General features: G+C 42.1%; 1 protein-coding gene across 6 annotated transcripts in view; it reads left to right on the forward strand.

Moving 5' to 3' along the window:
• The window catches only part of tox2 (TOX high mobility group box family member 2), an 89,374-nt gene that overhangs the window by 17,168 nt on the left and 45,230 nt on the right, over positions 1-26,976 (forward strand). For 3 of the 6 annotated variants that reach the window (XM_047582445.1, XM_047582446.1, XM_047582449.1), the window contains exon 2: positions 12,750-12,842. The exons of 2 other annotated variants lie outside the window; for them this stretch is intronic. In XM_047582445.1, coding sequence (XP_047438401.1) covers positions 12,750-12,842 — 93 coding nt within the window. Of the gene's footprint in view, positions 1-2,318; positions 2,472-12,749; positions 12,843-26,976 lie in introns of those variants that run through there. One more of the 6 variants, XM_047582448.1, reaches the window with a different exon arrangement.

Raw genomic sequence — 26,976 nt, forward strand, 5'->3', positions numbered from 1 at the left:
TTGTCTGCATCACGTGAACTTTTTCTCACATGGCCCAGTCATGCAGCAAGCCCCGGCTCATTCTGTTTTTCGTCAAAATGAGACATGCATTTGCTCATGCAAAGGAACACACTATAGAGATGGCATTCACACACACACACACACACTGATTGAGAGATAAAATGGAGAACGGTTCTTTTAGTCAGCCCCTCCTGCAGCCTGGCAACCGTTCAATACAATTTACCTCCAACTGGGAAATAATATTGATATTTGCAAATGTACCCAGTAAAGGGACAAAAAACGAAGCAATACAATAGGTTGTGTGATTCGAGCACAGGTGTCCACTGTCTTGGATTCATGATATCCCACCGAACTGAAGGAGAAGCAGCACAGTTATTACTGCAAATATGAATGAGAAGCCAATCTCTGTTCATCTAGAATGTCAATGTCGCTGTTTTGTAAGAAGAGCAGCATTGAAAATCCGACAATGGGCTTTTTTCTTTCACCTGTAGCTGGCTGGATATTCTCTACTGAGAGCTGCATTCCATTAATAGGAGTGATCAGACCTTGGCGAGGAAGAAACACAGTAGCTAAGTGTGCTCCCTTTATGTGCCATTAGTGTTTTTAACCAGCATCGACCTGCATTTAGACCTTTTTGGTGTATGAATAGGATGAATGCTGCTGAAAGAGCCTATCGCTAATACTGTATCATGTGCCCCCAGGCATTCATTAAATTGCCTTTCATTCGTGTATTTGTACTTCGGGTTCTCTACATTCTCTGTTAAGACTGAAGTAGACCATCAGAAGTCACCTTGTCACTCAGGTTGCTGAGGGAAAATCTAGGCTTTGATTTGCAGCTTCGGTGGGACGTCCCCCCCACCCCAACATACAGCAGTATCGTAATCAGATATCTCGTTAGAGGACAGGGAGTGCAAATAAAAACAGATGCATCATTAGTTTCCTTTTTTTAAATTTAAAAACAAAAAGCCCCAGAGTGGAGTACATGTATTTATTAAGAGCGAAACACTCAACTGCTTATGGTTTTGTGGTTGAACCATCATATGCTGCAGTCAGCATGGCAGCAAAGCACAGAGTGGAACTGATTGTCTCATGGCAGCACTCAGATGACATCCGAAATTAACACATACTGAAAGCTGAACTTGTGAACACTAGAAAAATAAAAGACCATTGGAAATGATGCCTGGGAGCGCAGCGGCGGCTCTGGCGTCGGCAGGTACATTTGAATATGAACGGCTCCGACTGAAAGGTTATGACCCATAAAGACGGGGGGAAAGATTCGAGCGAAGCGCGCACGGGGGGTGGGGGGGAGAGAAATGTCAGAGTGAGAATGGCAGGAAATATGTTAGTGACAAGGAAAAAGCTGCCCCTGGTATTCTAGAGCCCCGATGAGTAAAAATAGGGCATTGGGCAAGAAGGCAGGAAACCAGCAGAGCGAGGCCTCTAGTAGGAATTTCTTCTGGGGAGGAGAGATAAGGGACTTAACTCCCTCCTGTCTGGGGCCGGCCGACTTTAACATGCGACATGTGATCACCGATCGCTTATGTAGAGATGGACAGAGGGAGAGGAGATTGAAGAATTGAATAAATGATTTGAGCTCTCAGTGATGTGTGTGTGTGTGTGTGTGTGTGTGTGTGTGTGTGTGTGTGTGTGTGTGTGTGTGTGCTTTCTGATGATTTGTCAGTTACTGAGGATTGGCAGCACATTTTAATTAGGTCAAGACTTGATGGAAACCAAAGACACACACACACACACACGAGTGCTCTTTCTCATTCGTGCACACACACACACAAGTTGAGGTAATGGCTAAGGAGTGGAAAGTACCGTGTGTGAGAGTCTGAAGTTCCTCAGGTTAGAGAGTGGAAGTCAGACAATAAACAGTGGCCTTATCAGACTCTGGGCAGAGCTTCCAACCTGATAGCCCAACATATCACCCTAACTATTAGAAACAAATATGACCTCTAAACAACTTGCCTCTGCACTCTCTCTTATGAATAAGCATTTTTTTTTTTTACATATCTCTGAGTGACTTCGGCCGAGTGTTGAGATTTCAGTTCAGGCCGCATCAGGCGCATTAGCCTCAACCCCCCACGCTTCTTCACTGTCGCTCCACCACACCGATCACGGGCGCCTCATTTGATTTGCCCGTAGTGACGTGACATCAGCGACGCCTGATTTATCAGCCTTTTTCTACAAATCAAATTTCCAGGGTCCAGCGGAATGTGGGATTGATGGCAACTGAGTGGGGGGGGGGACAACAAGATGACAACGATGTGATTATCATATCATTGATTACAATAATTACACATGGTGTGGCAGTTGTTCAAGTGACAGGGCGTTCACTGACAACTACACAGTTGACGATGTGGCCACTTCTTATAAACTGTGGGTGGTTTGGGAGTTTCTGGTGTGGAACCTAACAAACATCGACTCAAGAAACTGAGAATACTGAGCACTTACAGCAACAATTCAAGGTCAGTGACATTTATGAGATGTTGATGCGTTCAACAACATCATTCCTGTACTGACGTTTATATATATATATACATAAAAATTATATAAATCATTAGACAAATACTGCTCTAGTTTTGCGGCAATTGTATAAATGTAAGGGATCCTGTGCCACTTAGGGACGCTTAGATGGAATTTGGAGGAGAAAAATGCAGCCAAGAGTTAAGACGGATCATTGAAGTGTTTAAGATTTTGGTAACAGAGACTATCTGCAGCACAGAGTTGTAGCGTGAAATATGGTGTGCAATAATTAGAGTTTAAAGACAGAAGGGTTTGTGCTGAGAAGAGGAGCAGCGTTGCATAAGCGTCCTTATGTGTCCTTGTTGTGTCCAGTTACTGTCATATTGAGGACACAGCCTTCCTTCCAGCAATATTGCCGTATGAGACAATAACCTAAATACCTGTCAGATTCATTTCATTCTAACCCCTTTTCTCTGCTCCCTCCCTCTTCTCTCTCTCTCTCTCTATTTTTTTCCCCTCCTCGTGCTCCCCCCTTACCCACACTCCCTCATGGTCACTCTCTTAAGTGATTGCTACATTTCATCTCATGGTAAATCGGCCGTCAGCCTGGTGAGCTATCATTATGCAAATGATGGGCAATTCAATTTCAGTTGGTCGGAGGGGGAATTTCTAATTAGGGTGAGGCACGGCACTCAAGATGGAGAGAAAGATGTAAAGGCAGAGAGAGGGACAGAAAGAGAGGGGAGATCTGTAAATAGATAGTAGAGGTAAAGCGAGAGGTGGAAGAGGAAACCTGAAGGGAGAGAGAGAGTGAGTGAGAGAGAAAGAGAGGAGAAATATCCATCCATGAAATCAACACCTGCATTACAATTATACTCTTCAGTTGGCTGCGAGTTTTCCGCCTCCTTCTCTTCCCATTGTCATTTTCTTTCTTATTCAGTTCGTTTTAATTAACTAGTGTTTTCTGAGGTTTTTGCACAAGAAGAAAAAAAAAAAGATGGCCAGATTCATGAAAACATGCCCACGTTTTCTCGTCCTAATTCAAAAACGCATTAAAAGTGCACAAAGTTCCCCAGGCAGCTAAATGAACAGACAGGAAAGGAAAGATGTTTTAGTGTAAAGATCTGCCTTTGACTCATCTGCAGCGTAACTCACTGTGTTTACCTCAGGCGTTGTGTGGTATTACGAGGTCAAATCAAAATCTGAAGCGTGGCCTGATATGTTAGAGGGATTACTCTTGGTGGTCGAAGGAAAGTTTAAAGTGTCAAGTTAAGCATCAAGCGCTTGGGCCCCTAATTCAGACCAAGTCATGTATCAGTTGTTAGGTGACTATTAAAAAAAAACACACAAAAGAACAAAACAACAACAACAACAACAAAAAAATATGACTTCATATTTGAACTGAGCCACTGAAACCATAAATTTATTTATTATTATAAAGCTGCATTAAAAATAATAATAATGATAATAGAAATATCCTAAATACAGAAAATTGCCTTTTTACTCTTTTTCAAAACCTAATTTTCTCATGATGTTTGAAACAGATGGACATTTCCTTTGTAAACTGTTCACATAGGTGAGATGAGTCAGTTTAATTTTATTGGTAATTAAGTTTTGGAGCCGTTAAGTCAAATTTATCAAATTTAAGTTATTTAAAAATGATCCTGATTTTTGTGATTAATTAAATATCCTGAGTCTTCCAGTTCAATCCTCAGATTTTCAGTCCTGGCAAATACGATAAGAAATGAGGTGATGCTGGTTATATATAATATTGTAGAATAAGTGTTTAAATTGGATTAAATTCAAAGGCAGCTTTACGTAACTCTTGAAAATAGAAAAGTGAAATAAATATACTATGTAATGTAACATACATACCCACAGACATGTACACAGTATTTATCACATCATAAGATAAGATAATACTTTATTGATCCTCATTAGGGAAATTCATACAGTTCATACAGTTCAGCTAAAACAGTAGACCAGTGTGAGTGTCTGTGTTATAACTCAATTACAGCAAATAAATCTACTGTAAATGTGTGTTTTCATTCTTTCTTCATTCTTTCATTCTCTTTCATGCCTTTCCAGTGCAATGCAACACAGTGATTTTATGCAAAAACATTTAGCACAACTGTTAAAATTAGCACCTTGACTACAATTAACGCATCTGCAGAATCTGCAAGTCTGTGAAATCCATATTCACGAATGATTTTTCGTGATGCCATGTTGCTGTCAGAACGGACCGGTGCTGTGCACCGGGCTTATTTTGATGGAGTGTCTCTTTTTCTTCCCATCACAGTAACAAAGCATTGTGTCTTTGTGTGTATGTCTGTGTGTGTGTGTGTTTTATTTTTTATTCTTATTATTTATTTGTTCAGCGGTCCTGAGGGACAACGTGTTTCCTGCATGGAAAAAGAAAAGAAACAAAGGAAAAGAAAAGAAATAAACAGTTGGCTAAACTTTTCTTTTTTTTTTTTTTTTTTATATCCTGATTAAGTGCATGCGCTCCATTTACCTGCATATGAGGGTGCTTTGCATACTCCAGTAGTTTGCGTCGGTGTGCTTAGTTAACTGTTATTTAAGATTTGATTTATGTGCCGGGTTCATTTGCTTGCTTTTGCACAACCACATATATCTGGACGCGTGTAGGTGTATGAATGCATTGGGTATCAGCCACACACACACGCGCGTGCGCACACACACACGCTCACGCGCGCACACAGAACAGAGGATTCAGCTGAGATCAGCAGCTCACCCTAGGCTGTCAAATATTCTGTCAGCACAACCCAAGAATCACAATTGGACTCTTTGGGAGGCATTAATTCAAAGCACCGTAACAATGCTCTCTGAAACCAAATCAACTGCCTGTAGTCAGCAGATCAACTCTCAACTAACTCTCTTCTTCTATCTCTCTATCTCCATCTCTCTCTTTTCCCACCCACCTCCCCCCCTCCTCCTCCTCCCTTTCTCCAATGTGTGATTGAACTTCTGAACAAGTTTCTAAAGCCGTCTTGCCGTACAGCGTTTCCTTATCGTAGTTAGTAACTACCTCCGCAGCTGAGATCGTGCTAAAGAGATACTGTTCTTTGAGAAGTGGAAGAAGAAGAAGAAGAAGAAGTTGCGCCTGTGCTGAGAATTAGCCAAATATGTGAAACTGCTCTGTTGTTATATTTATATTTACCGGGGAATGGGGTATTTTTTCAGCACTGCCCGGGACTGCAATGCTTTAAATTTAGAAGCACTTTAAATGGTACTTTATTTAATGCCTCACTGTGCTGGTTGACATCTTCGCGTAGAGTAAATATGTGCGTGCTTTTTTCCAGTCAAGACAGCCCACAGGTACACGTTCAGCTACTTTTTCTGTTTCCTCTCAAGTAAGAGCTTTCACTCGCATTACAATCAGCGGAAGCTGTGGCATTTTCATTAATAGCTGATTGATAGATGTACACCTCTGCATGAGTTGAGAAATAAACTTTCCGAAATTCGAAAATGTTACACAACATTTGATGAATTGAGAATAGTTGGCTTTTTTAAAAAAAAGTAAAATTAAAAAAAAAAAAAAAGAATTTTTAGATAGATACTATTTAACATGAGGCAACCCCACACACGCATCAGCATTTACAGCGAAAGCTAAAAACAAATCACCTCCACAGCTATAATTTGAGCCCTGCTTTCCCCGCCTTATTGTCAGTGTTTTTGTAACATCGTGCCTTTATAGTGTTATTTTGATTCATTCGTGCTCGTGTTTACAGTATGTTACCTACAGTACTTTTAAAGGGAAGCTGATGACCAATGTGACCTGACATTTGGGAGTCTCTCCACAGCAATTCCAATTTGTTAAGAAGTCATACAGCCACACAGCTTCTGTCTGCATTAAAGCAATCTAGCCTTTTGCTTGTACCGCTTGTGGGAAGAAAAAAAAAAAAAACAGAGAGAGAGAAAATCCCCTGTTTTTGTATTAGCTAAAGCTTCTCCCAGCCATCTGTTCTGTGCCTGTAACACACTAGTTGCGGCTAGCGCACGGCAGAGGTGCTGCCTGTCAGCTGTTGGTAGTAAGTCGTATTGTTGCTTGGAGCGCCGTGTTGTTTTGTCTTCAGGAAACAGCCTTTTAAAGATGAGGGGTTCTGATGGAAAAAAAAAAGGAAAAAAAAAGAAGAAGCGATAAAAGAAAATGAAAAGTTCCTTTTTTCCTGTCTGAATCAGACAGAGCAAGGGCCCTGACTGCGCTTTATTAATGCACTCCATCTCCCTCACGTTTGTGTCAGACACAACACAAAGGGCAGGTGTGTGTGTGTGTTTGTGTGCGAGACAGAAAGGAGAAAGAGCACATTTCTGTCATTAAGTACATGCTATCCTTGTGGAGGCCTTTGTGGCATTTTAAAGAGATATAATTCTTACATTCAGCGCCACTACTGTAGATGAAACCTGATTACTGTTCCTTTGATTTGAATCGAAGCTGGTGATCCTTGAAACAAGCTGTCCTTGACGGGGAGCAAGAATCTTCAGTTATATCCGTCTGTCTTTTATTCCACATTCCTGTGTCAAGAGTGGAAAATGCAGGGTTAAATCCGCTTAATAATTAGGTCAGTGGATGGTATGTAAGCTTAGGCACAATTTTAGGTGTTGCTGTTGAATTTCCTGTCACACCTGAAAACATGCAATTAAGCTCGACGCTGTTTTTGGGTAGATACAAAGCTTTCCGTCACGGCCCCTTATACAAACTCAAGGTAGAACAGAAAGGAGAGCAGTGCAGTGTGGTACAAGTTTGACAAAAGAGGACAATGTTGGAAACTGGAAGTGTGTCACAGACATGTAATGTGGACTTTCACTGCATTGTATTTTATAATTGCATTTTTTTTTTTTTTTTTGAAGGTAACATTTTCAACCGCGAAAAGATAGTAGATGGTAACAGTCACCAGCAGCCAATAGGCATCTTCGCCCAAGTTTGAATTCGCATTTCGATACCACACGTTCGCTTCATGAAAGGCCTGAAGACGTGGAACGAAGAGAAAATGAGTCAAAGATTCACACAGGGAGTCAGATGAATACACAGAGTGATACGCATCGGGTATCTATTGACGTATTGTGCCCCAGTGTAAACGACAATCTGTGTTGAGTGGTGCCGCAAAAAAAAACTACTGGAGAAAATGGAAACACAACATAAGGCGACGCGAGGATGGGCGGGGGCAGAGTGAGAGGGGAGCATGAGATCAGAAAACTCAAGAAAACCGAGCGGGACGAGATGGGATTAAATTTGAACCGAGATTATTATATAATCACTTCCTTCTGTCGTAGAGGCGCAGGCTTAGGCGTGTATGTAGAGTGCGCGCAGACTGACGTGTTTACACTGCGTGAATGAATGGACAGTCATTCGAAAAGCTACGAACAGCTAAAAATAACCACGGCTCAAATGCTTGTGTTGGTTGGTTATTCCCGAAGGTGTGATCAGTAGTTTTTGGCCTGAGGCAGGTATCCCCCGCAGTAGGATTTTGGCGAAGCTGCTTGGGCCTTGGTTGACATCTCTTTCACACACAGTAAACTTCATGGAAATACACAATTGTACCTTGGTAAATGTATTTGTACTCCATGTTAAACTAATAAGAAGCGTTATATAATTTTGGTGCAAAGCACATCATCACAATTGTATGTTCTATTACTCATTATATCAACAGGTCCTCAGTTCACAATAGACCACGAACATGTTTCAATGCCGAGGCCTTGAGCCACGTATTAAACTACGATCCTGTAATATATTATAGATTCTGGCATAGTTGTTTAAGTACTCTCTTTCACTTTGAAGTAAACAACACTTAAATATCAATGTCTTCAAGGTCTATAGGCTGGAACTCACAGATGGTGGCAGAGAGACCGGAAAAATAGCATCAAAAGACGTCACTTGATCTTTCCTCCAAGTCCCCCGTAAAGAAAAGTTGGAAAGTCTAAAAATAATCAACGGAGATGTAGGTGTTTTCAGCTTCTGTTTAAAAATGTAGGACTAAAGCGACAGGGTGTACAACCTACATCACATGCTGTGAAATTAAATCATATCACATGCAGTGAAAAAAAAAAAAAATGTACGAAGGAAAATGATTCATCACTTTGCAATATGCAAACCAATGTTGCACTCTGCAGTCGGTTTTGTCTCAGACTAAAGTCTCTAAAAACCACTGAAAATGTGATTCATGCTCTGTTATTGACTGTTAGACCACCATAGCTAGAAATCCAACTGATATTGTGTCTGTGCGACGCAACTAACAGCTCTGCTTTTTATCGGCGGAATAAAGCTTTAAGGGGAGCGGAAACAAATGGCGCAAAGACTCAACCGGTTATTTTGCTTTACGTTTTGTATTATTGATCTTCATGCATGCATTGTTGAGAGCATACTGTACATACAGCACGGCGCACAGTCTCCATAATGTATAAACACAGAATGCGTACACATGTGTGACTGTGTGTGTGTGTGTATACGTTGTGTATATACCATAGATGACTGATAGGGTTTCCCCATAAGCCCGTCTAGGCCCTGCATTCCTCTCATCAGTAGAGTCTGATGTGTGCAGGCTTTCAGCTAATCTGGGAAGAATGTCGGTTACAGACGCACATGTGTTCCATTAAGTCCAGATCTGCGTAAATAATATAACATGCAACAGCTAACATTACAGGTAACCATACCCCCACAGCTGTGCCTTCGGCTTTACAGTGCCCCAACAGCTCGGCCTATAAAAAGAGAAGGCCAGAGTTGGTATCTAATGAGAAAATGTATTGCAAGCTGTTGATTAGTACAAAAGTGAATATAATGCGTGTGTTTTAGATGGTAGGGTTTTAGATATCAGATTGCATTGGGGGGAAAAAAATAACAGTAATAATGAGCGTATACTCCCAAATTTCTTTATTTGTGTTTGCATAAAAATGAAGCAATAGCTGACATTTTTATCCAATTTATACACTGTATATCCGGGTTAAGCTAATGCACATCTGTTCAATAAACCTGCTTTAGTGTTGTATAATTTTACTCAAAACACATCAATCACAACGTATCACGCTTGCACCATATGGCTTGAACTGAGAAAATGACGGTATAAACTGTACAAAAAGGAAAAAAATAAAAAAATTTCAATACAGTTTACAGCTGCAGTTTCTGTTTTTCTTAGCCGTCGACGCGTGTTGATATTTGCGATCTCATTTTCAGCCCGCCGATGAAGCAGTTATCCTCATTTAAACAATGTGCTAACGGACATTTTAGATTTTTTAATTAATCTATCTCGCCGCACTCCTTCCTGTTACACTTTTGCAACAGTTTTTTTTTTTTTTGTCAGACACATTCTGAAACTCTCAAGTGCATTGGAAAAAAAAAAAAAAAAAAAAAAAGAATCAGTATGCAGGTATAAAAGTTTGGCTGGAGTCGTGCAAGAATGCATGTCCCTCCCTCCATTGTTAATGGTTCTACATCCAGACGGCCGCCATTGGCTGTATGTGTTTATTGTCAGCCCGCTCCGCTTGTGCTGATTGGCTCGGCCCTGCAGGCGACAGGACAATGTTTGCTTTTGGTGTCTGCCTGGGGAAGTCCCTCTCACACAGGCCCAGATACAGTAACTAACACAAAGTTCAGAGGACGCCAGCCTCTTCCTGATGTGGTGCAGTATCTTCCTGTGGCAGAGCACCAAAGTTGAGTCAGTTGAGTCAGTTATTTATTAATGTATGTATTTATTTAACTGTTGCTTTCTGCAGCAAGGAAACACACGAGCAAACTCAAAGTAAACCGACTTTACTGCTCTGTTTTGGTTAAGACTACAGTGTGTGTGTGTGTGCAGGATTAAAGACAAAGAATAAGAGGTTAGACTCAACGTGACGTGGAGTGCGGATGGTGAACTGCAAGCAGCATCTGGGTTGGTAGACGTATCCCAAAGTGAAAGAGAGGTGACGGGGGTAAGAGCTGCCGACGTGAGGACTAGAAAACAAAAGAAAGGTGTCAGAGAACAAGTGTAGAGAACAATGCTGCTTGCACTTGCAAACTGTTGTGAGCCAGCAAGGAAATGTGAGGAGTTTGGCTGTTGCTGTTCTGGGTGCCAGCACTCCTAATGAGTCTGTCAGGGCCAGTTAGCACAGCCAGGCTTGCTTGTGTCCCCTCCAGGCCGCAGACAGCTGTTATTAGCCCCGTAATGGCATGCCACAGGGCCAGATTAGCCTGGCACACTGGAGAAATATCAAACATTCACTTACTGTGGCTCCTTCGCTGGCTAAAGCAGCTCTTCTGCGAGGCATTCATTTAGCTGTGATGCTGGCAAGCTACCTAACAAGCCTCAAAAGAAAAGGGAAAAAAAAAAGTCTCCATTGAGAAATGGAGTTAGTGTACAGTAGCTCCTCCGCAACGCAGAAAGAAATGTTAAGACTGGAGAACGTTTAAGAAACAGCACGCTTTAAACATATATTATAATGTAAAATTTTAATTCAATTTTAAGTGTGTGTTTAAAAAAACTCGGACATGGCTGGATGACGGGTTTTGCAGCGTTACCTTTAATAACGCCAGGTCATCGTTATGCAAACCATATCGACAAGATGGCCTCTGCTGTCTACTCATCTGTTTTTACCTTTCATAATGAGCACAGGAAATCAAAACCTTACACAGCAAGTGCTCTCACTCTGCCTTGGGGGATAGGCTGCGCTGGCTGTATACAATCTTCACCATTAGATCAGCATACCACTAACCCATACAGAATCCTGATCTATAAGGGGTGATACTTACAAAGTATAAATCATGCTCTTTGAGCCTGGTATGTCTGCAATATGTAGCGTGCACATGTTACACCAATGTTTTTACATGCACGGCAATCACCATGCACCACGGCCCATGAACACACGTGCAAAGGTGTGTTTTAAGGCGTGCACAGCGAAGCTGCCATGCCCACTTGCGCTCTGGATACGCATTTGTTTGTGTGCTTCACGTGACCGATGAGAAGCGAAAGGAAAGGCAGAGCCAGCTTTGATTGGTTCAGGGGATGTCATCTCACTTAGTTGTTAAATATAGCTAAATGATGCGCAGTAGTCTTAAGCCCTGCCCTTCAGTGTATTTGTGTCTCTGTGATCGCACTATTTCTGTGCAGCTGCTGATGTCCGTGTGTGTTTTACAAAGGGTGTGTGTTGAGAAGGAAAGGGAGACAGAGTAAAGCATGTAAAAGAGTAAGTGTGTAAGAGAGAGATAATGTTATAAATGCGTGTTTTTTTCCTCCCTCAACGGTCTCCATTATATCCCCATTAGACGACTGTATGGATCAAGTGAGCGCCATACATAGCGTGCAGGATCCGTAGTGATTTCCAAATATAAATTCATGTCTTATCCCCTCATTTATGAGAAATGTGGTTTCCACATCAGCGGCGGCAGCTTTTTTTTTCTTTCATTTCGACAACAAACAGCACAGAGAAGCCAAAAAAGACTCAGAGATATTATCAATTAACACACAAAATAGGTTGTCACTCTTGCGCAAATCACACGACAGTAATGACATGCAAACGGCTGACCAGACGTTACAGAGGAGCGACATTAATGTGAGAATGACACAATATCAGGGAATCACAGCCGTGCTGCGAGGCGGGCACGGCTGAGAGCGAAGTGAGGAGAAAGATAAAGACAGAGAGTGAGATAAAGAATCTGAGATTTAAAGAGAATCCTGGGTGGTTCTCATGCTGTGGCTGTGGGCCCACAGCGTGAACCCCACTGAGCTACACTGTCTCTCCCTGGCAGGAACCGTTTTTTTTTTTTTTTTTTTGTGCGAATCATTAGCTTCCCAAGTACTGAGAGCTTTTCCACCACTCCTTTAGGTTGTGATATACAGCTGAAACCCACATGGAGAAGTGCAGGGAGGAGGCGGCGGGCTTAGAAGCCACTACACTCTAATTATCAGCTGTGTAATGTATAGAAAGATGGAGTCAGGGGAGTAGAGCACTGCACAGGAAACCCTGGCTAGCAAACACAACAGCTTAGTGCCATTAGTGCCGCTGCATGAGCCAATCTTATCCAGTTATTATGTGTGGCACATCACCATGGGGTGATGTGATTTAACATGGCAGCCGCCAATGTGCAGGCTTTGTGACTCGGTGGAAAGTGACACTGGTAAACAAATGCAAAACTAAAATATGTGTATACTGTCCAGTATGAGATGTGCGATACAACTTAATCAGAGTTAAGAAAATTCTAATCTGGATACTTTCATTGTGAATGCACCGCAGCGTTTGTGGGTGGAAACTGCACAGCGCTTCAAATCTTTCTCTTTCTCCCCCTCCAGAGCAGATACGGTGCTGCAGATCGAGGTGTGAGACTCTACAGTTCCCTGCCCATGCGCCCAAACCCTGACGGCAAGAGACTGCCCTCTACTGGGGTAAGACTCACCTCCCCCTCCCCTCCCCTCCCCCCCACCACACACCACCACCACCTCACCCACTGGGGTGCAGATTTAGAAGAGGTTCTTCACGGCTAAAAGATTTTGCAAGTTCTGTTGACAAAAAAAGTGTCTGCACGCTGAAAGACCTGAGCAACATCTGGGCTCAAATCATGGCGAAGGAAGAATTCTGAATTCAACTTTCTTCAAACTCCACATCCTCCTCAGCGACCCCCCTTCCTCGTCCTCTGACTCCACATCCAAACCCCAATCCTCCACCGCTATCTTAGCATCCACCCCGTGCCTCCTGCCGCGCTCACTCTGATAGGCCTGCTCAGTCCCCCATCCCCAAACCATCATTGGCCACCACAAGGTTCCCAATAAAGCACCCATCTGACTTGGTGGTTTGTGTGGTATCTCCCCGGTAGCGTCTCAAAGAAAGCGTGTTGCTGCAGGTGACAGGGCAACCAACCGCCTCCTGCTCCACTCGTTCTATTCACGCAGAACAAAGGATAAAATGCTGCTGCTTCAGACCTGTTCTAGATGAAAAAAAGAAAAAAAAAAAAAAACAGGTTAAGCTGATGTTGATTAAGTATGAAAATTAAAATATTTTGGCAATTTCTCCCTTTCTACACATCTTTTGTTGTGAAGCAGTTGCATTTGGACATCAAAGGCTCCTTTTTTTTTAAAGTTATTTTATTATATAAGTGTTCACGAGGACGCTTGGGAAAAGAAAAAAAGATTAAGTTTATTGAAGTTAAGTGATGCAGCACTTGCAGTACTTTGACTTTGACAAAGTGCCGGAACAGTCAGTCTACTTTGTTTGTGAAACCTTTCTTTCTTTCATTTTTTCTTTTTTTTTAATAAAAAAAATCTTTTAGTATTGTGAAAATCATAATTAGAATCTGGCTTGCCTTGCTTTTATGCATTTATGTAACAAAGGAGAGAGAATGAAAGAACAATAGAGCGAAAAGGGAGAATTTAATTTCATATGTCTCCCTTTTTCATGTTTCACTCCATGCAAGTGCTTTTTGAATTATCTCTTCACTGCTCCGGGGCTCGGTGAGAGGAAGACTGGGTGGGGGAGGGAGGGAGGGAAAGAGGGTGAAAGAGACAGAGAGAGACAGACAGACAAAGCGAAAGCTGTGTAATATTGTTGGTGCGTACCTTTTTTTTTTTTTTTTTTAATTACACCAGAGATTGTATTGATGTCCCAGGCCACATGTCCTAAATCATTTATCAAGGGGGGGTGGGGGGAGGGTGGGGTGCTAACAAAGCATTTCTAAGAAACCCATCCTCTCCCAGGGCCTGGAATCATACGTTATCTAAAGTGAATATTGTTAATGCTTTTCAGTGGAGAGACCCACTTACAAATCATGGCAATGAGCTCCTTGTCGGGACAAGGTAGTAAAGATATATTTCCACTTTCATCTGATCCTCTGTTGTGCAAATTAAACTCTGCATCTAAATCCCGGCGCAGGAGTTGTTTGTAAAACGAAGTTATGGGTAAACATTAACGCAAGGAAAGAGCATTTCCAAATGACCCGCTCGCTCTGCGATTTAAAGATCTCTGGCGCGCCGTAGAATTTGTCAAGAAAAAGAAAAACAGACATTACAGGAGGAGACAAACGCGAGCCATCTCTCACCCCATCTCTCACTCAGCCTTGGTTTTCTGTCATTTCCTTTTGTCTGTTGTTACCTGGGTGTAGCGTCAGTACAGTAGCAGACTGTAGCTACAGGCTGCATGGAGAGGAGGAGAATATAAACCACTTAACATGCAGGAGGAAACCAGACGTTTTTCCATTGCACTTATCAGGTGCTGCGGTGAGAGCAAGTGTCAAGGTGCAGTAGGTCCCTGCCACCCCCCTTCTCACCCCCTGCTCCTCTCACCCATCCTCTCCTTCCTCCCCTCTTCCTTCCCCTGCACACCCCTTTTATTTTTCCCTGATCTCTATCTCGGCCCCCCCTCCACTCCACCCGCCCACCCCAACACTCACTACCCTCGGTTCAGTTAAAAGTGGGCTTGGCACTTCCGCAGCGTTCCCCCCCCCCTCCCTCCTCACCACCACCACCACTTCTTTTCTCTCTGTCAAACTAACCTCCAACTCCTGCTCTTCACCTCTATGCTTCCTGTCAAGGTGCACTGCCCCCCCCTCCCTGCAACCACTGGCTCTGCCCCCGCAACCTTTTCTTTTTCTTTCTTTCAACATCTATTACAGCTCTAAATGCCTGCAGTTCATTTTTTTTTTTTTTTTTTAATGCTCGGTGCAGAGGGCGTGACCCTCCGTGCTCTGCAGTGATCCCTGGGTGTATTCGAATAGAGGGGGTCTTTGTTGTATTAGTGGCTTTGAATGGACTTCACACTTTATTGCAGCGGTGCTCTTTGACTCGTGTACAAATTTTCCCTGACTTAGTGCGACGCGGCATGATGTCCACTTATCAACGAGCATTTGCCAAAAGGATGAACAATGTAATGTTTTAAATTCAAATTATTGCATTTGAAGATATTTCTTTTAGTCTTATTATTTTGACAACTGGTCCTTTTTCGAACTAACTACACTTTAAAGTGGGGAAGACCCTTCACACTCAGTTGTTCATGTTAAAAGTGTCACATATCGTTGTGCAACAAATGACAAGTCACAACCAGACAGAGGAGTACAACTCCTCGCCCACCTTTGCACAGCCGTCCAACAACGGCTCGAAGACCACGTCAACTTTTTGGAACATTGTGGAGAAACTCTCCCTGTCTGACGCTGGGAAGGTGTTTGTGTGACACTATTCTACCCTCCAGCACGCAGGTTGGACTGAGCTGACGTGCTGCAGGGCCACAGCTTTAACCTCAGTATTCAGTTTTTACCCCATAAACATGCCCTGAAGGCTTTTTATTTTGTTTTAGTGTCTCTCACTGAAACCTTGTGTGCACTCAAGAATGAATGAAAAATTTTGCTTTGTACTGGTTTGAAGGCACATCTCAAAGAATCAGAGCACACCACCGCCACGTAGAAATTAGTGGAAAAATGCAAAAGCCATCGGCAGGGATGTGTATCGAGTAAGCGGCACGCACACCTTTATGTTCATACACAAGAACAGAAGAGCCTCAGATGGAGATATCACCGAGGATATCTTTACATAAATCACAATGTTTGGGAATATTGTGGATGTGTATTGCAAGAAAGCCGTCAAGATAGAATAGTATATCGTCTGCACCATTTTATACATTTCATACTTCTTCTCCTACTTTACTAGAATTTAACTCAAAGTTTTGCGGGTTTATGACAGCGTTTGGCTGCACGACAAGCAATGACTAACAGACACGAGGATCAGTGAGGATTGGGAGGTGAACTCGACTTCAAGTGTTGTTATCACCTGTGATGGAAAGTAATCTATACAAAGACGAGAAGCGGCGTTAAGTTTAACGCGTTGCTCAAAAAGTCCCTTAAACCGCGTGTCGCGGAGAGATGCTTTGGCTCCGGTTGGGTTAGCGTCTGCGTACATCTTTGCAGGGAGCCCAACTGTTTGAGCTGCCGAGCTACCGTTGTAGTTGTTGTTATTGTTGTTGTTTTAGCTCCACTGCCTTGACAGTGGTACATAGGGTGAAGGTTCAGAATGTGCTGTAACGCAGAGATGACAGGATCGTTTCAGGACTGGCTTCTGCATCTCCCTCTCTCTCTTTCTCTCTCTTGCTCCAGCTCTCTTCCCTGCTTTGTCTCTCTGTGTCTTTTTCCCCTTTTTCCAAGCTGATTTGGAGCCTTGCATAGTCAATTATGTAGGGAGTGAGCGATGGAGTGGGGGCTCTGGCTTCCATATTTTGGTGTGATATTAATATTGCATGAGCGCTATTCTGTAGCGAATATCTAAGAGACTGCCTATTAAGGCAGCGGCAGGAGAAGAATGTGACAGACACACACACACTCACACACACACACACTGTACACAGACAGAAAGCCGGAGCAGGGGTGAATCACTCAGGATCAGGCCCAGGTTGTTATAATTAGTGTTTCCCTGATTTATTTTGGTTGGATAATAAGAGTGACTCATTTTCCCTCTTAATATGTCATGTTTGTTTATCCTGACATGGCTCACATCACATCACCGTACAGTATGGCGGGTTTGATGTTTGCGAAGACTGAGTGATGCTTCACTGTAATTGTGCTAAGAATGGAATATTTTAACTAACCAACTGAATAAACAAACCAACAAATCAGAGGCACAAAACAAATGCCTGCTGCTGCTGCAAAAAAAAAAAGCGTAAACAAGATAATTGTAATATTGCACATCGCGAGGCAGTAGCGATCTGATGGAAGGCTATTTATTTTCTACTGCTGGGTGGGTATCAATGATGCATACAGTAAGTGTCAACAGTGACAGACTGAGAAGGTCCCCAGCGACGACAGAGAGGCTCGGCATGGAGAACTCATTGCTTTTTGGGTGCTAAATTTCGGTGACACCGTGCGTCTGTGATAGCAGCGAACTCAGATTGAGAAAAATGGATCCGACTTTAAGGAGTCCCTGACGTAAACACGACACGAAAACATAACAGCACCAATTAGTTACAGAGGCTGCTTTGTAAACCTGAATGTCGACATAGTACATGGACTGTATGGGTGGATATACATGGTGGAATGTCACAGTGGGGAAAATTAGGTCAAAATATACAAAAGCTAATACAATTAGTCATTACATTAGAGATTTCTTTTTAAATTGAAGTTGGGTTGCGTCTAGTGATATGTTTATTTTTTGAGAAATGTTTTTTTGTCACTGACAATCCAGAATCTAAATGTATTCAGTTTCCTACCATATAAAGAAGAAAGATCGGGAAATCAACATATTATAGACGATGTGGCAACTAAATATATGTCAGTTTTGCTCATCATTGTCACAACTTACTTGAAGATGTAAATCTGGATTTAAGAAATCAATGAAAATATTGACAGACTTAAATTTAACTAATTGATTACTTGCCAGGTATTCATTATTAAGTTATCCCTTATCCCTTTATGTATATATATATATATATATAAATCAACCAAAGATTTTGCGACGCCCTGCAGTGCCTCCACAGGCCCCTAGGGGTCGCGGACCCCCTGTTGAAGACCTTTGGATTGTAAATGGATTGTAAATAAACATAAAAGCTAGTATTTGCAGTGTACTTATTATTTAAGCTAAGTCTCAATAAGACTTTTTAGAAGCCACAGCGTTGAGCTCTTTTTGAGGTAGCCTTGATAAGAATTAGTCCGTTTACTTCACTAAATCTTTAGTGAGTTAGACCTGGTATCGCCAGGGTGAGTTAAAAGTTGTGAATACACAGGTTGCCTTAAAACTGTGGGTTTGGTCCTGGAAGGCTATATATCCTGCACATTTCTCGCCATTAAAGTAACAGTAATACTGAATAACACTCTATTGTTCTATGTAGCAGTTTTCCCTTTTGCTGGTCTCTGACTGGACTGGACCCTCCTGATAGCCCATTGCAAAGTGTAAAAGCGTATTATAGTCCACAGAGACTATAATAAATACTCACTACTAAAAACGACTTTGCTTAGCTACAATAAAAATTCTATAATATTTGTGTCAAAAATACTCTGGAGGAGCTGGACCAGGTTTTAATGCACACCCAATGTTTACAAGTTCAAGTGTTTCAAGGGAAGCAAAAGTCGTTCCCATTTAAATGCCACATCAGGAGGGCTGCTGCAGGAAAGCTCTCGCATATCAAACATAATCAGCAGATAGTATTTATTCTCACGGGACCCAGACCCATAAACGTGCTGAAGTGGCACTCCTCCACCACCTTTTCCTTTCTTGCGGCAGCATTGCCAGGCGCTGTCAAAAGCCCATAATGCCTGGCCTGGAGTCGACAAAGCCAGTTAGTCCCGAGCCCAGGAGCATCATGCTGGGCTCAACGTCGAACAAGTGCCTGGTGACCTTACAGCACCAGCTGGGGTTTAAAGAAGTCTTTAAAAGGCCGATTCTCCACAGTAATATCATCGCCCGTGCCTCAAAGAGTCTGGATTAAGGCCCACTTTCCCTCGCTGAAATGTAACAAATGTGTGAAAAACATCACAGCCAAAGCCAATGTGGCGAGAACGATGTAGAGTGCTGGTGGTGCTGGTGGCGGTGGCGGCGGTGGCGGCGGTGGCGGCGGGAGCAAGGGACAGATAGGAGAGGCAGAAACGAAGGGAGAAAGAAAGTAAGTGAGGGAAACTCAACATCTTAACACTCGCCAATCCCCCTCCCTGCCAGATATATCAGTGTAGTTGGCTTTCTCTGAAATTCAAATGGCAAGAGTGGAAAAAAAAAGCAGATGAAAAAAAGAAAAGAAACCTCTGGCTTTGGGAGGAGGAGGGGTGCTGAGAAAAAGACCTGCCATCTATGTATTAGTGCTCTGTAAATATTACATGAGCTCCACATTCGCTCAGTTGTTTGGCATTACTTCCACTGGATGGGTATATTATTTTAGAAACCATGCCTTGTTTATGGAGAGGCATGACCTACTTCCACACACACTCCTCTCTTTCTCTCTCTCTCTCTGGTATTTTTTTTCTTTCTCTTCCTTTTTCTCTCTCACTCCCTTTACCTCTCTTTTCCTCCCTCTCTCTTTCTCACTCTCTCCTTTTCACTCACAATCTGCGAAATCTCAACTGGTTGTCCCTGCTGAACAATTACAAGGCAGAGAGACCCAAATGGAGATGTTTGTAGAAAACAACATGTGTATAATTAAGGTTTAATGAGCTCTTGTCAGGGTGGAATGTGCAATTAGATTGGTAATAGAAAATTCTGCCCGATTGCTAGTGGCAGAGGCTGGATGTGGAGTCAGCATGGCACGGAATGAAAGAACAGTGAATTATTTTGAGCCCTATTGACAGAAGCAGACAGTGCTGGATGCTGCATTTAGATTTAAATACATGGTAAGTTCCCAAATACGAAAAGAAGTTTTTTATTTTTTTTCTTGGTGGTGAATATTGTGTGTTTTCAAATTACTGTATTTGTGCACACCAGGTTGGTTCCCTGGGAAAACAGTTCCTGAAAAGCTGAAGTTTGGCTTCGCTGTGGCGGAGCGAAGCAAGACAATGATTGTGTATTGACTGGGCAAAGTCGTAAATGTTACTCTTTGTAAAATATTCAGACTGAGCAGCAGTTTTTTAAAATTAAATACAATATGTCAGTGTTTCTTATTTTCGAAGTTTTAAATTACCTTTTCAGACAAAACAAAACGATATCCTGCAAAGACAAACTCTAATGCAGTTTCTAAATCTGTACATAAAAGCTGGATGAGCTACAAAGGTGCCACCCATTGGTGTGTGACCGTAATTAATGAGGGGAGGAACTGGTTCGACTTCTCAGTCACCTCGGATTAGGTCTCCCAGATGAGTTTAACATATCTGTCTTGGAGGCATAGCATCTACTTCAGAGGTGTCAAACTTAGTTTATTTGTGTAAATCGTGTAAATGGTACAAAAGACTTTTTGAACAACCCGGAGTTTATTTAGAAAAAAATCCCTTCAGCACATTGCTGCCGTCTGCTGTTTCGTACTTAGTGATTTTAGTGTTATGTCCACAACTCTTACCGAAACAGTAGGCCCCTAGTGGAAAAAGTAGGAAAAGCGGTTACTTTTATTGAAAAATTGCAGCCAATGTCATCGATGTATCCCCCGTGTCGTATGTTTGATATCCCTGATCTACTGAATTCCACTCAAAAGCGGTAAATTTAGCTTGTGACATATAAAAAATATATGGACTTATATGGACTATATGGACTATATATGGACTACATCACGATAGACATTGACCCTTTTTTAAACGTTAGTCTATTGGAGCAAGAAATTTTCATTTATTTTATTTATTACCCAGTACATCATCAGTATTGAGCTGTTTGCCATTTCGGAAAATACAGATAAATGCTTGTTATGCGTTATTTTGCCACAGCCCATGGAACAGGAAAATGTGTTTGTCTTTGTTCTATCTACATGACAAGGAAACCTACTCATTAAAAGCAATACTGAAATAGGGATTTTTTTTCTTCTTCTTCTTTCTAGTCTCGTTAGTTTCACAGCTCTGAAATGTCGTCTGCTCTGGTGTGGATAGTCTAACAGTTAGTAACCATAAAATATGTGCAAATGGTCACTTGCCAGTCACTTATCACCAGTGTTTAGAACTGGTGCAGGAAACACATTTAAAATGTTCAGAGTGTACACACATATTCACAGTTACCTTTGAGTTTTTTAATAGAAACATACCTTAACTCTTTTTATTTTCTCAAACAGAGTCATAGCCGGGGTTTCAAATTGTTGGCAAAAATGGATAAAATATTAAATCTCCTTTGGTGATGAGGTTAATGAGACACACAAACACAACTAAAAATACTACCTACACCGTGAATGTAACAATAGCCTTCGCAAAGAAGTCACTACTGGCCTGTTGATGAACATCATCAGGCCTCATTTGCTCTCAAATTACTGTCTAGCATTTCTTTCGAGCTCTGTGCTTTTTCTGGCCAAGAGACTCCCTATTTTAAGGAATAACTCCACAGGGCCCTGTGTCTTTTTAAATAAGGCAATTATGAGTAAGAGCAGGTTTCTTGTTGCACTCTTTTTCTGCTCCCCTTCTTCTTTTCTGACAGCCTCTTTCTTGACTTGGTGAAATTGCGGCTTGTGGGTCTGGTGAAGATCCACACACAAAAAAATTGTGTTTGGCTCTTTCTGAATTACTTGGCTAGTCCCCGAAAGAGAGGGCCCTTTGTTGGCTTCCTCTGGGACTGCCCTTGAAAGGCCCCTATTGTGTGGTAAGCACTATGATATAATGCAAGTGGATTTAATAGATTTAATGGAACAAGCAGACGTGGTTCTCAAGCCCTCGTGTGATGAGACGCAGCCTGTTTTAGGTGATCAAAACCACATCTTAAAGAAATGAAATAATATGTCAATGTCATGTTGCTCCAGAAGCATGATAAGCTCCGAGTGAATCCTAAAAATTCCTGATTGCTGATCGTTGAGTCCAAGTACAGATGCAGTTTCTACACAGCTGAAAGTGTGCGTTGGTCTCTCCTTGTCGGTTTGCTGTATTGCCTGATTATCCATATCTGTGTTTCACCTGAGTTGTGTTGGAAGTCAAGGTTAGGCAGAGTGGGGGGAGTTGAATGTCAGCGATGTGTTAGCTTTGTTTTCATTGTGTTAACAGGGGCACAATGGTACAATTGTGTGGCCATCTGAAACTCTACACCTACCCAGAGCTTTCGGGGGTCAGAGGTGGGGGAGATGTGTGTGCCTTTGGCCCGATGAACCATGCATTTTGAAAAGCCTAGAAACCCGAAGAGTAATCTTTCCAGCATGTCATCAAAACCATTCTGCTTCACTGACTAGTGCACATGCCAGATTTGCTCATCCAGCGTTTCTTATAAAATGCTATCATTTTCCAAATATAAATGATTTTCTTTTTCTTTTCTCCTTCCCCTTCCCCTCGTTGCTTTGTAATCTGTTATACATTATTTTAAGCTGCCGTTTGAGGAGTGGCCCGCCTCTCGAAGCCCCTCAGCGTGATGGACAAGACCATAAAGCGGAGCAATAAACTAGAGATGAATGTTATATCTTAACACTGATAGAGGCAATTAAGTCCATCATCAGCGAGACAGGGAACGCTCTTCTCTGGGGACTCATTCACTTGCATGGTTTAACATGATCCCCAGCTAAATGCCTTATTTTATTTCTCATCTCAGCTCACAGCTTACAGTCGAGTGTGTTTTTTTTTTTTTTTTTTTTTACATACAATCTGGTCTTTCTGTCTGATCTGCCCTTTTCTGCCTGTCGTCATGCGTCTCCTTCCCTCCCTCTCTCTTGCTCTCCCTCTCTCTCCTTCTTGCTCTCTCCTCCCCATTTCGTTGTATTTGTCATGGTAATGTAAAAAAATCTCAGCTGCTCCAATTCATTTCGTGCTCTTTCAGTCAAGAAAGAAGGGCAATTCTGTTTCTCCTCACTAGTTTCTGTGTGTTGAGGTTTTAGGTAATGAAGACCATATTTCATCTGCATGGAGTTATATGACCGGGCGTGGCTGAGCAGGTCTGTTATGGGAAAATAAATATTATGGAGGGTCTAACTTTGTTATCTTTATCGCGCTGGGATCAATGTGTGTATTATTGGACAGGATACATTACACAAACACTTAGACCAGTGTGCAATCTGCACGCATCCAGATCCTGGGCATCCACAGTCTAATTGTGTACAGTCTGCAAACATGCATGCTCATTAGTAACATATATATAACGATAAAATGCTCGCGGAGCAGCAGAGATGTCCACACACATACACAAATGCAATCTATATCTGATCATAGCGCACCATCCCCCATATTCCCTGTGCCTTGGATACGTCTGTTTGCATGCATTTACGTGTGTGTGTGTGTGTGTTCCTGCCAGTGAGTCACTGAATGCTCTAATGACCACAGTCCTGACACAGGTATTTTGACTGCTGCCTCTTTCCATCGGCACATTGACTGACATGCGATTAGTTACGCTGGGGTGAAAAACTGGAGAGGCGCACGCTGCAACCATGAAAAGAGACTAAGAGGAGGGTTAGGTCCCCTTCACCACGTCTCTCGTGCTTCATCGTTTTTTTATATCTAAAAACAACCCAGACTGCAGATACAGGTTCTGTGGTTTTGTATTCCGTACATACAGTAAAGCACAGCTGGGCTCACCGCGACCTTATGAGAAAGCTCTCTCCTCTAGATCAATGCAGGTTAGCAGCGCTGTAGCACAGAATGCAAACTAACCATCGTGTCGTAGTGGGAATTTTGAATCGGAACAAAAGTGATCTGAAAATAACCTTGGTTTATTGTGTACTGACGAGACATAAGTAATCCACTTTACATTCAGTAAAACAGTGCAATGACATCCAATTAATACTTTGCTAGTGTCAATAACAATACCAAAATATGTCTTGTAATACAGAGTCAAAAATATGTCTAAGGTTGAATTTATTTTACCATATCATGAAACAACGTGTACATTATTACACAGGATAAGATGTTACAATCCCTTGTGCCAAGATCCCAGGCAAAACACATTTAGAAGACCTGTCCACTTGAAAACCAATCAGCAGCCATCAGCTACCAGCTAGCAACCAGCACAGAGACACCAGCTAACTAGCCTAGCCAATGGCAGTAGGCAGTATGCAGCACATCATTGGGGTTTTCAAGTGGGCACCTCCCTTCACCGATGTTTCATTAAGTTGGGCCCACGACACCTCAAGAAGATGACTTCCAGTATCCTGGAGTCACCCCCCCCCCGATGCCGCCACCACACAACCGCATGACTTTCAACCACAGAGAGATTAATTTAGCTCTTTTACTGCTATCCACCAAAATACACAAGTGTGCCGGTCGGGTGTCCAAGCTACCTCTCTACCCGGAAGGGAAGGGAGGATGAGGATACAAACCCTAGGTCGGGTAGGTGGTGAGGGTGGGGGAATAAGGATATAGAACCAGTTTGGGGTAAGTGATGGAGATTGAGGATGCAGCACTGAACCACGACCCGCACATGAAATCAAACTACAAAACACTTACTGTTTGGCCCACATGAAAAAAAACAAAACAAAACAAACAAACAAAAAAACACACACACACACACACAGCCTCATACCCGTGGCTCAGACCGAACCATGTAGCTACTACTAAAACTACTCAGCTAGCCTTACCTTTAGCATGCTCCCAAGCTAACGTGTGTAATTAGTTGAGGTGCTTAAAACTGGGGTTTGGTAGAAATCTTTAAAATGAAAAAAACAAACAAACAAACAAACAAAAAAACATTGCAGCTCATAGGTCCAGCTCTCCGTCACCTCCTGCTCACCCCAAACACCTCCCACCTGCTGAACATGTGCTAATAAAGTGGCAATGTAATGATATCATCCCTCTGTTTTTATTGCAAACTTCTGGGCTTGAAAGTAGTTAGCTACTGTACATGGACAACAAACATGAGCCACAGCCTTGGGAGTTATATTTAGCAGACTATGGCTAAACTATTAGCAACACTCAACGTGATTGCTCATTTTCTGCCTTCACAATAAATCTGCTAACGCAACCCAATCAACCACTACAGTACGACGCATTTAGATAACACAGGATAATATTAGCGACCTAATTGTCAGGAGAAGTAGAGCAAACATTTCTTCCTCTCTTAAACACTTAACCAATATTGACACGTGGTATAGTACGTTTATTGTCTTCCTTTTTTGTGGTAGCAGTGTAGGCAGTTATTTCAGACGCTGGAGTAGTAACATTTACCACAGGATTTTCCACTACTGAATCAGACTTTCCATGATCTGATTGGGGACAGTCTCATGCACGTGCACTGAAGAACATCCAGTAGTAATTGGCCAGCGTTTGCCTTTGCAGGAATGAGGAGGTGCACAAATGATTGCTTGCCCCAACTTTTATGTTTTGGCAAAATATACAATTTCTAAAAGAATCGTATGTGATCCGAACATCCAGTTATAGTCCAAAGAGTATAGACATCAGACTCCTGACTTAAAATCTAAACACAACATATGTGCCGAATTAAACCCGATACAAAACCCACATAGGACCAGTATAAAACACAGATTTATGTTCAACATGAAACACAATTAGATGTTAGGATACGCAGAAAACCATACCAAAATTTTGAAAGTTCACTCATTTCCAGTGTCAATCAACATTAAGGAAAAATATATGTTCCAATATGATTTATGATTTATGATATATGATTTTATTATGTGATATAAGTTTGATGGTGTAAATCTAGTATCTTTATAGACTTGTGAGGTGTGAGTCTGTGTTTGAAGGCTTTGAAAAACTGACGTGTTCCAGTCAACTGTTGTTCTCTAACCTCTATGACTGTGGCGCACTTCCTGCATCAAACTGACATTGGTTTGGCTTTGCGCAAACACAAAGTTATTTATAGCACCTCTCCTACTTTATTTTCTCCCTCCTATTCTCTCCCTCTCAATCTCTCTCCCCCCTCTCATGTATTTGCATTTCTGCTATGCAAACAGGAGCCTGGTGTCAAGTGCGTCAGTTGTACAGGCCTTGCTTGTCCCTTCTCCTCCTCAAGCCTGACTCTATATCAAAATTTCTACCCCTCGCTCCCTTGCTCGACATGACTCCCCCCTTCTCCTCCATCTCGCTGCAGCTTTCCACCTCTCTCACCTTCACCACCACCGCCCGCCCTCCCTCTCTCTCTCAGTGTCTGTGTTTTCCTTTGCCCAATTGTTTTGCTGTAGATTTGACCGCTATGATTAATGACCTCAAAGCCTCAGGAAAGCAAACACACAGAGACACGACACGCTCGCCCTTCTCTTACAAACCTCCCTTTTTCTCATATGTCAACTGCATGTATGTTCACACTGAACACGTTACGACTTCTGGCAAAGGATCTGCATAATAGGAGCCAGCTTACAAAAGAACAAGATTTTATGTGCACATAAGTTTCAACTTACCTTTCACTTTATTTTTCTGGTTGAGATTGTAAATTCCATCTGTATAGTCGTTAACTGCGTATCTGGATGTAGGCATTATTCACTCCCACTCCCAGGTTTTGTCCATTTATATGTTTGAAATGATCAAATTAACCTCAGAGTTCGGATCTAAGTATGAAATTAAAAGCATTCAGGGGCTTGGTCAAGGATACTTCTTATGTCTCAATTTATTTATATATGTACTATGCACAGAAAGGTTCAATCACGAGGATTAGATTGGACTTTAGAAAACAAACCAATTTTGTGGACTTAACCTTCTATATATGTTCTTATTATAGAACACAAAATTCAGCTTATCCGTATTCAAAACAATTAAGTTACAGCCAGCAGCTCTTTAGCGTGGATTAGCTTAGCATGAAGCAGCATGGCTCGCAGACATGACATGTAAATGGCAGCAAAACAGCAACTTCTTGTTTTTAATTTTTCTATTTAGTGTTCCGATTACACAAACGCGATGACATGTGAATATGCAGATTCGTTTTTAACCTTTGGATAGAGTCAGACAAGCCGTTTCCTCCTTCTCTCGTTCTGCGCGGCTAAGTAAAGCTAATCACCTGCTGGCCCCAGCATTTTATATTAATTTGGTGTACAGACATGAGAGTGCTGTTGATGTTCTCGTCTGATCCTAGGCAAGAA

This window comes from Mugil cephalus, chromosome 4 (genome assembly GCF_022458985.1).
Source record: "Mugil cephalus isolate CIBA_MC_2020 chromosome 4, CIBA_Mcephalus_1.1, whole genome shotgun sequence".
NCBI classification, from domain to species: domain Eukaryota; kingdom Metazoa; phylum Chordata; class Actinopteri; order Mugiliformes; family Mugilidae; genus Mugil; species Mugil cephalus.